Source organism: Chiloscyllium plagiosum, chromosome 11 (assembly GCF_004010195.1).
Source record: "Chiloscyllium plagiosum isolate BGI_BamShark_2017 chromosome 11, ASM401019v2, whole genome shotgun sequence".
Classification (NCBI taxonomy): Eukaryota; Metazoa; Chordata; class Chondrichthyes; order Orectolobiformes; family Hemiscylliidae; genus Chiloscyllium; species Chiloscyllium plagiosum.
In genome coordinates, this window is record NC_057720.1 from 35,485,248 (window position 1) to 35,504,010 (window position 18,763).

General features: G+C 38.5%; 1 protein-coding gene across 1 annotated transcript in view; it reads right to left on the minus strand.

The window, feature by feature from the left end:
* The window catches only part of LOC122554717 (E3 ubiquitin-protein ligase RNF220-like), a 125,106-nt gene that overhangs the window by 71,380 nt on the left and 34,963 nt on the right, over window positions 1–18,763 (minus strand). The window contains exons 4-7 of the mRNA XM_043700094.1: window positions 6,235–6,331; window positions 5,413–5,499; window positions 2,660–2,715; window positions 818–899 (exon numbers count right to left, since the gene is read on the minus strand). Coding sequence (XP_043556029.1) covers window positions 818–899; window positions 2,660–2,715; window positions 5,413–5,499; window positions 6,235–6,331 — 322 coding nt within the window. The remainder of the gene's footprint in view (window positions 1–817; window positions 900–2,659; window positions 2,716–5,412; window positions 5,500–6,234; window positions 6,332–18,763) is intronic.

An 18,763-nucleotide genomic window follows, 5' to 3' on the forward strand; every position in this document is an offset into this window, starting at 1 on the left:
CACCACAAAAAAAGAATGGGAAATGACATCATCACATGAATGCTGTCATCACGGGAAATGATGTCACCAACCCAAGGAAACCTAAACACAAACAGAAAGTGGGTCATGCCACCCCCAGCGCTTCATCCAGAGGCTCACTGATGATGTTACCTAGTATGGTGACGAAATGTCTGAAAAATGAACCTCCCAGCTCAGCTAGCAAACCTACATCCAAGGAATATATGATAAAATTACACATGGAAAATTAAAGAGGAAGTTATCAATTAGTTGGGGCTGTGCAAATCAAAGGTCATTCAACAATACAAAGGTGTGTTCTTGCAATTTTTTTTTCCCACAAAAGATTATCTGCTGCTCCTGGAAATTGCTAGGTCAAACAGAATAATACACAGCATATATTTTACTTACATATCTTGTAAGTCCTTCAACAGTCAGAAATCTTTAGCGAGATCTCACTCACTACCTACATTGTTCTGAATCTTAAGCGTGAGGCCTGTACAACTCTAAAGGCTTAAAACATTCTCCGGCAGCAATTTGGGACAAATAGAAAATATAGCTTTGTAGGATTTTTGTAAAAAAAACATTTGCAGCAAAATGTTACAAACCCTCTCAAACATTATTCTATTTATTTGCTATTGCATGTACACTTAATAGATTATAAAATATTGCAATACAATTTCTGCACTCTATCCTGAAATTCACTGATACTAAACAACTTGGAAGCCTTTGCTGCAGATAATGGAAATGCAATTCTTCTATTTTGAGAGTCAATCAGGACAGAAACTGTCTTGATCCATCCCATTAACGCACCAGTACTTACTTTTCAATCTCGCTGTTTTTACATGTCTTCTGTGTCTGTACCTCTAATTTACCACTTTCCCCATTACTTGTTGAAGGCATTTCTGTAAAGAAATCAAATATAAAAATAGATCCAAGGTATTCATTTACTTAAAAGTAAATCTATATTTTTCAAAATCACACATGTGCATACCTGAGACAGTGTATTTATTCTGTGAATAGTTTTATGCATTGTACTCCCAATCAGAATAGAGTTAAAAATAGCCAAAAGTAATTTTTGTTCAAACCTTTAAAACCAGTAACGTCAGCACATATCCCTGACTAAATTTCAATTTGAGTCACTGGAATGAAAAGACAACTTTTTTTTTGCCTAATGTTCTTCTTCCTCCCTAATATGAAGGTGTTGAGAAGAGTTAACAGGTACAATACCATGTAAAGTTAGCTCACTTAGTTGCATATATTATAAACAGAAAAAATATTAACTTACTATATTGCAATAATTTATTAAAACATGCTGTTATTTTAACTTGGTTCACATACTAGAACTCTTACCAGTCAGAAAACTTTCTGGTTCATTCTCTATTTCAAGATTTAAGAACCCAGACTGACATTTTAATATAGTGTCAACAGACAGCCACGCAATAAATATACTCAATCAAAACCACTGAAAGTGAATTATCTACAGATTATTTCATTTGCGTTGTATCTTCAAAACTTCTGCATTTTCCAAGAAATAATAGTGACTTTTCAGCATGCAATATTATTTTTGTTGTGAAGCATTGTTACAATTGCCAGTCTTGCTTGCCCTCTTCGGTTCAAAGGCATCACTCATTCCTTTAAATGCATCCCTGCCCTTAATCCAAGACTAGGACAACATAACCCTCGGGCACAAGTATACCATTACTAGTCTACATTATACCAGGAAGGATTAACCATGAACAAAAATGGTATTATTAAAACAGACAATTGATCAATAAATCAAGTCTTTGAGGGACTATATCAAATTCCTTCAAAATTGCATTTTAACTTTTTCAGTCATCATGTAAGTGCCATGGCAAGGGGCATAGACCAATATGGTATTCCAAACTTGCTGATTAAAGCAACAGTGGATAATCTTGTGTTGGAGTCTTGGGTAAGCCAATCTTTCATGTTTTCGAGTGGCTTCCTGTGCTATTGCTATCTTCATCTTCTTCTGTTAATCCTTCAACTGGGGGATTAGGCACTGCAACTCTTCTGCACGATAACATACCCAAAGAATTTTTCTTTGAATTTTCCTTCTTTTGATACTGGTTAAGAATTCTCTTGTATAGCAGGTCTCATTCATTACTTCTTTCTTAGTTGTTACTTCACCTAGCCTTAGTGATCCATATTTAGGATCCTTCTCTAGCAGCTCAGTTTGAAGCTATTGATTTCCTTTCATTCTCCTTTCCCATAACTACAAGATTACTGACCAGACATAATTGCCTTAGTACTTTTGTTTAAACTGGTATCTTGCCTTAAAACTCAACTTCTAAATTTAACTTGTTTTCAAAACCCTTTTTTTCTGGAAAAGGAGTCATAAAATTTCCAAAATCCAGTAAATAGGTTCGAAAGACAGAAAAATGTGCTACTAAGCAAAAGTTCTTTCTTCCTTGCTGCTACATTATTTCCATCCTAATACATAATCCACAATAAAAGAGAATCACTCCTGTTTGCCCACTTCAACCCAAAACTGTCCCATAACAATCTGCAGAGTAACATAAGGATGGCACAACAGATCAGAACACCTAAGTCTCCTATTCTGATAACTCATGTGGAAAGATAGTTTAACAACGAACATTACATTGAAAAGCATCTGGTTGAAATTGAACTTTAAACTACGTACCATCACTAGCCCATTTGGAAAACTCTGGTGTTATTCTGTTGCTTGGGGTTCCGCCACTGCAAAAGCAATAACACATCCTGGTTACTGTCACATTTATTAACAGCACTGTCTGACACCTGCAAATGCAGAGTACAGTTGCAATCAAGAACCAAAGAATTCAAAATTCAGACATGAGAAAATTATTTTGCGCTACCACCCAGTTTGGAGATTTTTCGAAGGAAAGATCGAAGGAACTAATACACATCTCACAAAATAAAAATACAAATGCTAGTTTTTAATTTATGAAGAGTTTAAACATTGCTAAAAAAGGAGACAAGAACTCGAAATGTTTCATCTTGCATTTATCAGGACAATGATGCTACAAACAGACTTGAATAAAGGGATTTGATTTGATTTATTATTGTCACATGTACCACAATACAGTGAAAAGTATTGAATTGCATGCGAACCAGACAAATCATATCTTACATAACTACGTCAGAGTAATAAAACAGAGTGCAAAATGTAGTGTTACAGCGACAAAGAAAGATCAACCCTAACATATAAGATAACCGTTCATAAGTCTAATAATAGCAGAGAAGAAACTGTTCTTAAATCTGTTGATATGTGTTTTCAAACTTTTCTATCTTTTGCCTGATGAAAGAGAGTGCAAGACAGTATAACCAGGCTGGGAGGAGACGTTGATTATGTTAGCTGATTTCCTGAGACAGTGGGAAGTATAGATGGAGTCAATGGAAAGAAGGCTGGTTTTCACCATAGACTGGACTGCATTTACAACTCTGTAATTTCTTGTGGTCTTGGGTAGAGAAGTTGCCAAGCCAAGCTACAATACATTCGAACAGGATGGTTTTTATGGTGCATCAATAAAAACTGATAAGAGACATTGTTGACATGCCAAATTTCCTTAGCCTTGTGAGGAAGTAGAGGAGTTGGTGTGTTTTCTTCACTGTTACGTTGATGTGGATGGACCAATTTAGATCATTGGTGACATTTACTCCAAGGAACTTTAAGCTCTCCATAACCTCGACCTCAGCACCATTGTGACAGACAGGGACCTGTCCTCCACTCCGCTTCCTGAAGTCGATGACCAGCTTCTTCATTTTGCTGACATTGAGGGAGAGATTATTGTTTTTACACCATGCCATTAAGTTCTCTATCTCCTTCCTGTTGTTCTGACAAGGGTACTGACTGGTTCGGCCATTAGAAGCATGGAAATGTAGCAAGAACAGTTAACTATCAATCATAATTCTCAGACCAGAATCCGACTGGTCAGCGTGCTGCCATCAGAATGTAGCAGAGATTGGCAGTTTCCCGAAGTCTTTTTTATTTTTCCATGAGGAAGGTGCAACATATATATGAATTTCTTTGCCTGGGTCCAGTGTATTAATGTGTAACATGCAGATGTATCACGCTGTGAGCTTGACTGACAATTTTAAATTGGGTTCCAATGCAATTAGCGAACTGTGCTCAACCAGCCCAGGCTTGCAAGTCTCAGAATAGTACATTCTCCAGTATGAGAACCTGTTATTGGAAATTACTTATTAAGTAATCCAGTCTGTGCCAAAATTTACATTACAAACCAATTTAAGATTACCAGACAGGATTCCAGTGCAATACATTTGTACATGCTAGAAGCTACACATATGAATATGATTCTGTTTCATGTAAGCAAAAGAATTCATTCGTCATTTTTTTTAAAATGGAAAAATAGCAACAGTCAAAGAGATTGCCAATCTCTGCTGCATTCCAGTAGCAACACCCTGACTAGAGTCTACTGGTCTGGTATGAGAACTAACATTGACATTTAACTGTTCTTGCTGTATTTTAAGCCAATGATGACCTCAGTAATCAGCACCTTCTCACAATGCATAAATTGTGTCCCCTTCTTCAATTCTGTTTCTTGCATCATAGTCTTGATGGGGTCAAGATGAAATGTTTTGACTTCTTGATTCCTTTTAGGAATGTTTATGTTGCAGATTACTAAGCAATTGCTTGAGAAGGAATTTATTGTTCTAACTGTAAAGAATAGAACGATGACTATAAAGCAAGGAATCGGATTGATTAAACTGCTTATCTTCAGTTAATGAACTCAAAATATAAACAGACAGATCACCACAGTTAAAAAGAATCGGCATGGAAGATTCAAAGGGATAAACGTACCAAGAGCTCCCCATACAAAAAGCTATCAAAGAGAAAACATCCTGGAGGTTGCTCTACAAAGATCAAATCTGACAATCAAAATACATTTTCTGGAACTAGGTAAACCATGAGAACGAATGGCAATCTGGTGAGTGAGTTAATAGATCAATAAAAAAAAAAGAGTTGTGAATCATAGAAGAGAGAGAATAAGATTAAAGGATATCCTCTGCATGGTACAATATTCTCTCCTTGTACAGGTAACACCTTTGTGTTTTTTAAATCTCAAATCTCAGATGAGAAACTCAAGATGTGATACCTCCACTCTCATATTAAATCTTCCTGTGACTTCTGACTAAGAATAACAGTACAGCAGTGACTAATGGCAGATTACAAGCACCTGAACAAAGAAGTGGATTGAAATGACACCAAATTAATTTCGTACGAAACCCAGACAAAGAGGTGTTGCTCATCTCATTTGTTCTCCATCAAGCATAATGTCACAGGGGTAAAAGGTCAAGTATTTTAACTATGCTTTTCTACAGGAAGAATTCAGAATATTTTTAAATTTAATTGGCATGTTTGAACCAAAAATCACAAAAAAATTAAACACTTACTTTAGCACAGCACCCCGGAGTGCTTCCCTCTCTTTGGCCTCACCTGGTTCTTCTCCTGTACAAGGTATAATGTCTGCCTCTGTGTATCTGTTAGCCAAATTAAGGGCATAACAAGGTGACAAAAGTAAATCAGCTGATGTTCATTATATTTCATCTTCTTAATAAGAAAATTCTTGGGGGAGCAGCCCTCTTGTGGTGCAATCGCAGTGTGACTATCCCTGAATCAAAACACCTGGCTTCAAGTCCATTCTGCTCCAGAGATTGTACTATCATTCTAAACAGGTTGATTAGAAAATATATTAGTAAGAAAACATCCTGGTATTTGACAATCTGGTACTTATTTGGTTTTCTTCCTGGGAAATATATTTTGTACCAATGCTTTCTGAGTTATGATCATAACATAAATAGTACAGTCATGGTTATAATAGCCAAGGTAAGATTGTTGTGACTTCGGAGAGCACCAATTCAGTTCAAAATGAAATTATTTTCAAATCTGTCATTATAATTTCAGCTATGACAGATAATTTACTGGAATATGTTGATTTTACATTATCCATCAACATTTCAACTTGTGTGTTGGTCATCATATCCTTTAGAGCTGGTGCATAAATATCACTCAGTTAGGAGCATCTGAGGCCTCCCACCCAAGTATGACAAAGTGTGATAATATGCTGTGTGAAGATGATAATTAGAAAAAATACTATACATTACTTATTCCTTAAAAAAATTCAGAAAAAAATGAGGAAAGGCAGGCTATCTAAAGTTCCTGCTGACAGAACAAAAGAATCAAATAAAGTACTATTCATCAAAATAAAAGGATGCTGTGGTTTCCCATATTCCAGGGTGTCATCGCCATCCACGTCAAGATCTGCATCACTGTCATGGTTCTCTTTACTGCTGCAGGTGACAAAGCCAGATCCTATGTCGAAAAGGGGATTTTAAAAAAAAGTGTTCATTAAAACCCTTGAATTCATATCTTCATGCACAATTCATTCTCCATCACAATTTAAGAACATTATTTTTCTTCAACTCACATAATTTTCTTGACATTTTTAAACAGATAACTAGGAATAGTGGCCCAATTAAAATTTTAAATGGAGATAGAAAAAATGCTATGCGAGAAGCTAAGATGAAAATGAAAATCATAGAATCCCTACGGTGTGGAAATAGGCCATTTGGCCCAACAAGTCATGTTGCAGCTGTACAGGATTTTGGTTAGGCCACTGTTGAAATATTGCGTGCAATTCTGGTCTCCTTCCTATCAAAAAGATGTTGTGAAACTTGAAAAGGTTCAAAAAAGATTTACTAGGATGTTGCCAGGTTTGGAGGATTTGAGCTATAGGGAGAGGTTGAATAAGCTGGGGCTGTTTTCCCTAGATTGTCAGAGGCTGAGGGGTGACCTGATAGAGGTTTACAAAATTATGAGGGGTATGGATAGGATAAATAGACAAAGTCTTTTCCCTGGGATTGGGGAGTCCAGAATTAGAGGGCATAGGTTTAGGGTGAGAGGAGAAACATATGAAAGGGACCTAAAGGGCAATTTTTTCACACAGATGGTGGTACAGGTATGGAATGAGCTGCCAGAGGAAGTGGTGGTGACTCGCACAACTGCAACATTTAAAAGGCATCTGGATAGGTTTCTGAATAGGAAGGGTTTGGAGGGATATGGGCCAGGTGCTGGCAGGTGGGACTAAATTGGGTTGGGATATCTGGTCGGCATGGACGAGTTGGACCGAAGGGTCTGTTTCTGTGATGTACATCTCTATGAATCTCAAGACTCGAAGTCTACACCGACCCTCCGAAGAGTAACCCACCCAGACCCATTCCCGTTACTGTACATTTCACCCCTAACCAATGCACCTAACTGAACACTACGGCCAATTTACCTAGCCAGCACATCTTTGGATTGTGGGAGGAAACCCACGCAGGTACAGGAAGTATGTGTAAACTCCACACAGAAGTTGCCTGAGGTTAGAATTGAACCTACATCCATGTGAGGCAGCAGGGTTAACCACTGAGCCACCGTGCTGCCCTTTAACAATAAAAATAAATGCTTGATACTACTAATCTATTTATTGTACAGCCTTATTCTGTTCACTGAACTGACACCAATGTGTTCACTGTACAGCCTTACAGTCTTCATATTATTACATTGAAGCGGGTTCAGAAAAATTTTACAAGAATGTAGCCTGAACTGGAGGGTTTGATTTATAAGGAGAGGCTGGATAGTCTAGGACTTCTTTTCCACTGGACTGTAGGAGGTTGAAGATTGATCTTAGAAGTTTAGAAAATCATGAGGGTCCTAGATAAAGTGACTAACAAAAGTCATTTCCCCAGGGTAGGGGATTTCAAAACTGGAAGGCATAACTTTACAGTGAGAAGAGAAGGATTTCAAAGGGACATATGCGGCAACTTTTTCATTAAGACAGTGGTTCATATCTGGAATGAACTGCCAGAGGAAGTCTTATGAGGAAAGGCTGAGAGACTTGGGTCTGTTCTCATTGGAAAGGAGGCGGTGAAGAGGGGATTTGATAGAGACATACAAGATGATCAGAGAATCAGATAGGGTAGACAGTCAAAGTCTTTTTTCTAGTATGATGACATCAGCTTCTACGAGGGAAGATAGCTCCAAATTGAGGGGTGATGGATTTAAGACAAATGTCAGAGGCAGGTTCTTTACTCAGAGAGTGGTAAGGGCGTGGAATGCCCTGCCTGCCAATGTAGTTAACTCAGCCACATTTGGGAGATTTAAACAATCCTTGGATAAGCATATGGATGAAGATGGGGTAGTGTAAGGGGATGGGCTTAGATTAGTTCACAAGTCGGCACAACATCAAGGGCCGAAGGGCCTGTTCTGCGCTACATTGTTCTATGTTCTAAGTGGTATATAAAGTACAGTTAGAACATTTAAAAATATTTGGGTTGGTACTTAAATAGGAAAGATTTAGAGGGACATTGGCTAAATGCAGGCAAGTATGGCTAGTTTAGTTTGCAAAACCTGGTCGGCATGGACAAGTTGAACTGAAGGGTCTGTTTTTGAGCTGTATGACTCCATGTTGCCATGTTGTTGTATCAATTATTCAACAGTGGAATTTGTCATTTTGTTTTCACTGCCTACTATTGTCAAACTACATCTGCTTCAGATTTGACCTGGATCTGAATCCAGTCCTTCTCACTGATATGTAGCTAATACTGAATTTCTGGATTATTCTCATCCATGAAAAGAAATCTAATTTGAAACTTTAATTTGTTTGGAAATGCTTGAACAGTCTCTGGATATGCATAGGTTTAGCATTTGTACATAAGCCCATCTTGAATTTCAAATTACAGAGCATCCATCTCAGCCAGAAAAGAGGCACCATGTTAAATTCTCTGAAACAAATAAATTTATTTTGTTTAGATGCCCAATTGAATAAAATTCTTGCAGATTTAACTTCTGACATTGTAAATGCAGTCTATTTAAAGCTGTCTTTTTAACCTTCAACCATCACAAATAGCAAACAGCTAAGACATGGGTCACTTAGTGGTAAAAAACAAAGTAATGCAGCAGTTCCTTGTTTTTTCGACATTCTTTCACAGAATGTGACAAGTAATTCAGGTGCCGATCTTGACTGACACCTCTATAAGTCCCTGACACTACCAGAGACAAACTTCCCCATCAATCACACTCTACCTATCAGGACTGCTTAACCAGCTTCTGAACTGCTGAAAGAGGAAGCAAAAGGCCTGTGATGCAGTAACCCAATCCAGTTCTGTCAAATATATCCCAAATCCCAGAAGGCCAAAGCTTCTGCCCAACTAATTAACATTAAGTGTTGAAAGAGAGGGGAAGGTGGAATTTCTAAGTGCTGAGTTGTTAATAAGCCTTAAATTTTACAAATGTGAGTTACCCCAAAAGACAACACAACTAATAATGTAAGGCCCTGACTGCTAACCCAAAAGAAAATCACTGTTAATTTAATCAATTGATCAGTTCATTGATTTGAAGTCAAGACGGCTAGTTAACCATGCAGAGCAAAAACCCACGATTGCATGACCGCAGAAAGCTGTCATTGATTTTTCCACCTGCCACTCAGTGCACATCCTGAATAGAATTGCAACTTTGTGCAAAGGGGAGCTAGGGGTTTCAAAGTTAAATTAGTTACAGATGCAATCAGGGTGTCTTCTGTAAACTCTATTGATTGAACAGCTGACAGTCCAACACGAACAACTCAGCTAGTCAATCGCCTCAGATGTCACCTGCCACTTTGCTGAATAGTTGACAATGCAATTATCTGGTGTGGAGGTAAGAAGTTGCGTGTGTCAAATGCAGTTAGCCCCCATAAGTTGCAGCTCAAATGGCCTATAAAGTGTATGTATTTATATGTATGCAAGCTGTGTGTTTAGCAAGATCTACAAGATGTCATTTGCTTTCAAACTAGAATACATGGATGCCTTAAAAAGATACCATTAGAAGAAAAGTTTGGGCAAGGTCATTCTGGCTGAACATAGATACAAAATTTAAAACAAAAATAATCAATGATATTTAGGTGAGGTGATAATAAGTAATTATAAAGTCCACATTTCCATGCTCAATTTGTTGAAATTATTTTATGGCAATGGTCTCAGTATTCATTATTCCCTTTTCAGACTGAGCTGATAATTATTTAAGCACGTATTAACAACAGAATGGACATTTTACTAGACTGAACAGTTGAGGAAAGATCATTAAGCTGAAACATTAACTCTTTTTCGCTCTGTAAAAATCCTACTGATGTGTTGAGTATTTCTAAGATTTTCTGTTATTATTTCAACTATGTATTTATGGAATGTCACAGTAAAAACAAAAGCTGCTGTGAATATTAGCATCGCTGCCAAGCCTTGCATTTATTACCCATCAATAAATGCTCCTGAGAAGATGGTGATGCGCTGTTTTTTTGAACTGTACTATTCTATATATGGAGGTAAGTTGTTAGGGAGGGAGGTTCAGGAATTTGACATAGTTGCAGTGAAGAAATAGTGATATAATTCAAAGTCAGGATGGTTGTGGCTTGGAGGAGAACCTGCAAGTGGTGATACTTCCATGTGACTGCTGCCCTTGTTATCATAGGTGGTAAAATGTCACAGGTTTGAAACAACCTTGGTGAGTTGCTGCAGCAAACCCTGCAGATAATACACACTGTTGCCTCCACTGCAGGATTTAAATGTTAACATTAGTGAATGGAATGCTGACTAAGTGGGCTGTGTCTTGGAAAGAGACTGTGCTCTTGCCTTTCAGGATGGAGTGGTCAAGGGTTTAGAAGATGCTGTCGAAGGATTTTTGGTTCTGCGGTATATATTATAGATGAGATTAGATTCCCTACAGTGTGGAAACAGGCCCCTTCAGCCCAACAAGTCCATACCGACCCACCGAAGAGCAACCCACCCAGTCCCATTCCCCTAATTAGTACTACAGGCAATTTAGTATGGCCAATTCACCTAACCTGCACATCCTTGGAATGTGGAAGGAAACCGGAGCATCTGGAGGAAACCCACACAGACACGGGGAGAATATGCAAACTCCATACAGACAATTGCCCGAGGCGGGAATTGAACCCGGGTCCCTGGCGTTGTGAGGCAGCAGTGCTAACAACTGAGTCACCATGCTGCCCCAAAGATTACACACAATGTTGCAAATTAAGATCGGTGGAGGGGGGAGTGGATGCTTGTGGTTGTGCTGCTAATCAAGTGAACTACTTTGTTTTGGATAGTATCAAGTTTTTTTTGAGTTGGAGCTGCACTGAACCAAGCATGTGAGGAGTATTCTATCCACTCCTGATTTGTGCTTTGTAGATGATTTTCAGGCTTTGGGGAGTAAAGAGATGAATTATTTGCCACAGTATTCTTAGTCTCTGACCTGCTCATATAGCCACTGTATTTATGTGGCAAATCCAATTGAATTTCTGATCAATGGTAACCCACAGGATAATTAGGGATTCAGTGATGCTCATTGCCTGGCATTTGTGTGACTTGAAAACTACTCGTCACTTGTCAGCCCAAGCGTGGATAGTGTCCAGGTCTTATTGCATTTGAACGTGGGCTACTTTAGCATCTGAGAAGTTGTGAATGTAGCTGAACACAGTGTAATCATAGTGAACTTCTTACTTGATGATGGAGGGATGGTCATTGATGAAACAGCTGAAGACAGTTGGGCCCAGGACAAATCCTGAGGAACTTCTGCAGCGATGTCTGATCTCCAAAAACCACAACCATCTTCCTATGTGCTAGATATGACACTGACCGGCAGACAGTTTGTCCCCTGATTCTCATCAATGCCATTTTGCGAGGGCTCCTTTAGGCCACACATGATTGAATGTAGCCTTCATATCCAGGGCTATCACTCTCACATCACCTCTGCAATTCATCACTTCCAAGGCTGTACTGAAGTCAGGAGCTGAGTGGCCTAGCAGAACCCAAATTGGGCATCAGTGAGCAGGTGTTGCTTGATAGCACTGTTGATGACACGTTCTGTCGCTTTACAGATAATCAAGAGTAGTTTGACGGAGCAGTAATTGGCCATGCTGAACTTGTCCAGGACAATGTCCTCTGCTTTTCATGTACAGCATATACCTGGACAATTTTCCACAATGTCAGTTAAATACCATTGTTGTAACTGTACTGGAAGTGATGGCGAGGAGAGCAGTACATTCTGGAAGACAAGTCTTTGGGACTATTTCCAGAATGTTGTCAGAGCCCATAGCTTTTGCAGCATCCAGTGCTTCCAACTGTTTCTTGATACAACTTGGAATGAATTGACATGGTCTCACTAAGGCAAACGATGGACTGATATCAAGGGCAGTCATTCTCATTGAATCTCTGAAGTTTAGTTATTTTATCCATACCTGGACGAAGGCTGCAGAGATTTGGAGTCAAGTAGTCCTTACAGAATACAGAGGACTACTGAGCAGGTTATTGCTGAATAAGTGCTTTTTGAAAGCTTTGTCAAGGATACCATGAAGCATTTTCTGGATGAATGTAGTTAGATTGATGGGGCAATAATTGCCAAAATTTAACCTGCCCTTCTTTTTTTTTGGACCTGCATTATTAGGTAAATGCCACTTTTGCAGCTGTTTTGGAACAGCTGGGTTAAGTTATTGCTCTGGAGCACCAGTCTTCAATACTACAGCCAAGATGTCATCAAGGCCATAACTTTTGTTGTATTTAGTGCCTTCATCAGTTTCTTGATTTCACACGGAGTAAACTAATTGGCTGAAGATTGACAATAGGAATGCTATGGACCTCAGAGGCAGCCAAGATGGATTATCCCTTCAGTTCTTTTGACATTCACCTTAAGTAACTGGTCCTCTCATTCTTGAAACTTCTGTCATTTTTTTACACTCGCAATGCTGTGTGGTCAACATTTATTGCCTATCCCTAGTTGCCCTTGAGGTGGTTGTAGTGAGATGCTTTCTTGAACTGCTGCAGTCCATATGTTGAAGACCCACCATGCTGTTACGGAGGAAATTCCAGGATTTTGACCCAGCAACAGTGAAGAAATGACTGGAACAGTTTTTTCTCCATCTACTCTGGCAAATCTCTCATTATTTTTGAACATTTCAGTTAAATCTTTTCTCAGCCTACTCTTCCTGAAGGAAAATAACCCCAGCTTTTTGAAGGTAAAAACAATGACTGCAGATGCTGGAAACCAGATTCTGGATCAGTGATGCTACCTGAACTGCTGTGCTCTTCCAGCACCACTGATCCAGAACCCAGCTTTTTGAAGCCTACCACCACTCTCTTCACTGTATACAATACATCCAAGTTTTGTCATCCACAGATTCTGAAATTGCATTCTGCTCTTCCAGTTCTAGGTCATTATTATATATCAAGCAAGCAACAATTTTGATACTGATCCTTTTCCATATCTTTCTCCAGACAGAAAAAAAACAGCTTCACCACCATTCGGCAACACACATGGGGCTCGCTACGTTGCCACAAAGCTAAAAAGGTGCTCTGTCTACCACAAAGATGTGTAACATTACACATGATTTTCAGTGCTATTGTAATGTCTGGCATGCAGACATGCATTCCAAAGACCAGCCGAGTGTACTGAACAGCATATCCTCTTGGCTATTCATACCAAGCAAAGTACTGACTATTTTCAACCAGCAAGTGCATGTAAAATTCACAATACTAAGGTCCAATATTCCCTGTGCTTCTGCAGTAGGATAATGCTTGCTAAGTAATTCGAAGTGTACAAAGCATTGTACTAACAGCCAATTTTGGATTGCAGCTTTTCAGTGTAACCCACTGATGTACTGGAAGGTCCTTATTGTAATACGCGAGATCCTGTTCTGTGCAGACAGAAAGAACATACTGCATTTGTTTCAATTCAAAAAGTTAAGCGATAGGCATTCTTTGATTCATTTCTCAGGGCAATGTCTTGACCAAGAATCAACCTGTCTGGTTTAAAACATAACCAAAACTTGGTTCCTGGTCAAGCAAAGTCTTGATTTTGAAATTCTAGTCGCTGTGTTCAAATCCCTCCACAACCTTGCCACTCCATATCTCTAATTTCTTCCAGCCCACTTATGCTTTTCTAATACTGGCATCTAGTGAATCTCCAATTTTAATTATTCCACCATTGATGGCCATACTTTCTTTGTCAAGGTCCCAAACTCTGGAATACTCTCTCCAAATCTGTATGTTCCACTATTTTGCTTTCCTCCTTTTAAATACTACTTAAAATCTACCTCTTTGACCAAGCTTTCAATCATCTTATCTATTATCTCCTTACGTAACCCAATATCAGCTTTGACAAAGGGTCAGTTAGACTCGAAATGTCCGCTCTTTTCTCTCCCTACAGTTGCTGCAAGACTTGCTGAGATTTTCCAGCATTTTCTCGTTTTTGGTTCCAATATTATTAGTTGTCTTATAATACTCCTCTGAAACAGCTTTGAACATCTCATTACATTGAGGTGCGAGGTAAATCCAAGTTCTTGGTGCTGGCCTAGAGGTAGGTTTCTATTAATTCATTTACAATTTATTCACTAAAATATATCACTCACACTGATTTGAATTTACATTTAATAGTTTTATGTTCATTAAAGTGAGAGGTGGTAGTGCTGGTGATTGGAACATTTATTTCAAGCATTTAATGCTACCATGAAACTCTACTCTAACATAACCATATGACTCAGCCTCAGCTTCAGAATCCTTCAGAACACCAATGACCTTTTTATTTTCAATCCTCCACACCAGTTTTAAGTTTGTTCTTGGCATGAGATATTAATACTGAATTAGATGAAGGTTTCTGTGTTAGGCCATATCCACATGGAATGGATTTGATCACCCAAATTGTTATATGTAGATCCCTTAGAAGCAACCTTATTCAACAGCACAAAAGCCAAATGGTAGATGGAGTTAAGATACAGATTAGCTTTGAAGTAAATAAATGGCAGAACAAGCTCTGATCACAAAATGTCCCACTCCTGTTCCTATGCTTCTATGTCTTATCTTTGTAGGCAATTGAATCTAGGCTCAAGGGTTGCAAATACAGTGTCTAATTCACTACACTTCGAAGTTCTAAGCTTTGCTTTATAAGGTACATTTTCACATCTTACAACTCAAAGCACTTCATGCAGGAGATAAGCCAGACTATTAAATGAACAAGTGTAAACTATTTATTTCAGATCAAAAGAAGTGAAAAAGGCTAGCTGGCATACAAAATAAAATTAGATCTCAGGATCTCAAATATACATAAACATTAAAAAAACTTCATTCCCATCTATTCTAAAGGACAACACCTTCAATAATTCATTGGAAGAGCGAGGTTATGTGTCAAGTCTGAGAATAAGTTTTGAGCAACATAACTTTTGAGTTTTACTAAATGAGATCAGTGGAACTGTACTACTGTTGGTGAATAGAATTGTCCATCTCAAGCAGCTCATGAATTACACTGCAACAGGAAGAACGGCATTCTAAAAATGTAACATTTCATATTAGACAGGTCCAAGTATAAGTTTCTAGTATATTTCATCCTAGTCAAGTAGTTTGCATTATATACAACACTGGGAATTTTGAATTTCACATCCTTTGAAAGGAAAAGACAGAGCTAACTGGAACTTGAATATTTGGCGAAAAGTTTGCTGGATTCTCTCTTCCTTTGAGCATGCGGTAGTTCAGTACTGGTTCCACATTGGCTCATTCTAAATTCCATATGCTTCAAAATTACCTATTGAATGTAAAGCAATACATGTGACATTGTCAAGATTTCAATTTTAGCAGTCTACCTATTATTCCCTAACTATAAAGAGATTGAACTTCGCATTGTCAGATAATGTGTCTCTTTTCTTCCCACTCAACTTACCCAACCTCGGTTATCTCATCCAGCACAAGCAAGAATCAATCCACTTCAACACAGGAGATTAATACTGATCATTATTTGTTAACACCACTGCAAATGATATTATAAAGATTCTTGATTTGTGCTATTTCTGGAAAAATCAAAGGTATTTTAATGCAAAATTTTATTACAAATGGGAAGAATAGGAAATCTTCCCATTAGGATTCCAACATTATAACCACCCCTTCCCAACTCAACCCCATCAGGTGGCACGGTGGCTCAGTGGTTAGCACTGCTGCCTCACAGCACCAGGGTCCAGGTTCGATTCCGGCCTCAGGTGACTGTCTGTGTGGAGTTTGCATATTCTCCCCATGTCTGCGTGGGTTTCCTCCGGGCACTCCGGTTTCCTCGTGTAGGCCAGGTGGATTGGCCATGCTAATTTGCCCATAGCGTTAGATGCATTAGCCAGAGGGAAATGGGTCTGGATGGGTAACTCTTCGGAGGGTTGATGTGGACTTGTTGGACTGAAGGGCCTGTTTCCACACGGAAGGGAATCTAAAAAAATCTAATCTAACCAATAAACTTGTGCCAAAGGAATCTCAAATCCTAAGACCCTCTATCAGAAGTTTCCAAAATAATTTTGTTTGACTATAGTGTTAACTGATGAGACAGTCACCCGAGGCCAGAAGTGAACCTGGGACCCTGATGCTATGAGGTACCGTGCCGCCCGATGGGGTTGAGTTGGGAAGGGGTGGTTATAATGTTGGAATCCTAATTGGAAGATGATGAACTATAAAAGCCACTTCATATCCCTTGTATATATTAAATGTTCAATACCAAGTCTTACAGAGTGAATAAGGCAAACTAAGCAAAGCTGAAATTATAACGTCTTTTAAGTTTCCAATTTTCAATTGAAATGGTAATACAGATTTGTTCAAACCTTGACTTTAAAATTATTAAAACCACACTCAGCTTGTAAACTGCTTTGTTCAGTGGAGATTTTGCAAGATTTTTCATTTTGTTCTGAACCTGAAATGTGAAACAATTTTCTTATAAACTTCAATCATCTTCAAATCTACACAGCAGAGCAGCGTTATTTCAAAAAGCCCAGCAGAGGTCTGTACAAGATTCTTGCCAACCGCTCACTCGCACTCCCTCTCTCTCTCTCTCTCTCTCTCTCTCTGAAGTTGTCCGGACAGTTTTCCTTACCTCGCGTTATCACTTGCTTTAAACAGACTTGGCAGGCAATCTAATCCTCCCTGAAAAGGTCAGTGCCATTTTAACTGCCTTTCAATCACATTATGCATGGTGCAGCACGCGTTCTCTGCGATGCCTCCAGCTCTTGTCTAGACTGGATCAATACCTGAGCGATATCACTAGAGGAATGACACATGATGCCAATCGACCCAAAATCCCTAAATGGAACTGAACAGAAGGGAACAACTAGCCGCCTCTGACCTATCGCTACCTAATCTACTTAGTCCCATCTGCTCAGGCCGAAATAACAACCGAAGATTTCCTCAGTCAGTGGTTTGCAGCGAGTGGGGACTTGCTCAGGCAGAACAATTCCACTCCCCCCCTCCACCCCCCAGCTTTGAAGTCACATTACAAAGCAGGTATGAAAGCACAGTTTCAAACGTTTTCTGATGCCATCATTACTTTCTTATCTCCTTGCTCATTCCACAGTTACTATAGTTCAATCTACAGCGTGTCAATAGTCTGCTATCTGAGCAGCCTCAGTTAGTTACTGTTCAAAGTCACTTTCCTTAAACTTCAGTGAATCATTTAAAGATGATAGTCCTGGTTTAGACTGAACCAATTCAATTTTTGGGTTAATGGATTTATTTTTTTTTCGAAAGTACATGATACACAGAATAAGAACAGCTTTTTCAAAAAGATGCTGTAAATGTGAACAGATTTCAGATTTCACTCAGTCTTCAGTTATAACTATTGATATTCACTAGATATCGCGATTATATCAAAACAACAATTTTATTTTCAAAAGTGTTCAAGAAGGGAATAATGAATAATGGAATGGTAGAAAACCAGAAAATGTCAATGCAGTTCTTTTAACCAATTTGTCATTTATAAAAATGCTACATCACACAATCTCTCTTACTCCTTTCCATGTTATTTTTTTGGCAAAAGCATTTCAGACTCTGATACAAAGAATACCATATCACTGAAGAATTTTAAATGCTGCTTGTGGAACCAGGTCTACTAGCAGTTAATGCCTTTAGTAAAGGTGAAGAGACAAAAAAAAGTAGTCAGTAAATTCAGTTCCAAACACAATGATTATTGAGAAAATGCTTTTTTTTCCAAGCATGGGCTAGTGGATTTTATGCTCTTTGCTTAAAACAGAATGAACAACAAAAAGACAACACAGAGTACTGTGATTAGGAGAACGTAGCCAATCCTTAAAAGAAATGGAATTGTGACCAAATGACCTTACATATATTTTCTATGAAATCGCCCTACACAAAATTTCATTCTTCAAAGGGAAAGCTTACTCAAAGTGAGCAATTTCCAAACACCAGGACACATGAGTATCAATGCACTGGTCAACGAAGTGAAGCTACACAAATCTTTTCTACAGCAGTGCCTGTTCTTGAAATGGCTACAAAATGCCCATATATTCAAAAAGAATTACAACTTCTGTTTCAAGTTAAAAATCACACAACACCAGGTTATAGTCCAACAGGTTTAATTGGAAGCACACTAGCTTTCGGAGCGACGGTCCTTCATCAGGTGATAGTGGAGGGCTCGATCGTAACACAGAATTTATAGCAAAAATTTACAGTGTGATGTAACTGAAATTATAATTGAAAAATTGATTGTCTGTTAAGCCTTTCATCTGTTAAAACACAGTGATAGTTTCACTTCTTTCATGTGTAAATCACAAAACCTTTGTTTAAAAGTTGCATTCTCGGGTTAGCTGTTAACAATGGTGATAGCTAGACAATATGTTGAAGGTGTTGGCCCCCGTGTTCTCTGTCTATGCCATGATGTTTAGATTGATTCTAATCTAAAAAGTGAGATAACAGAGTT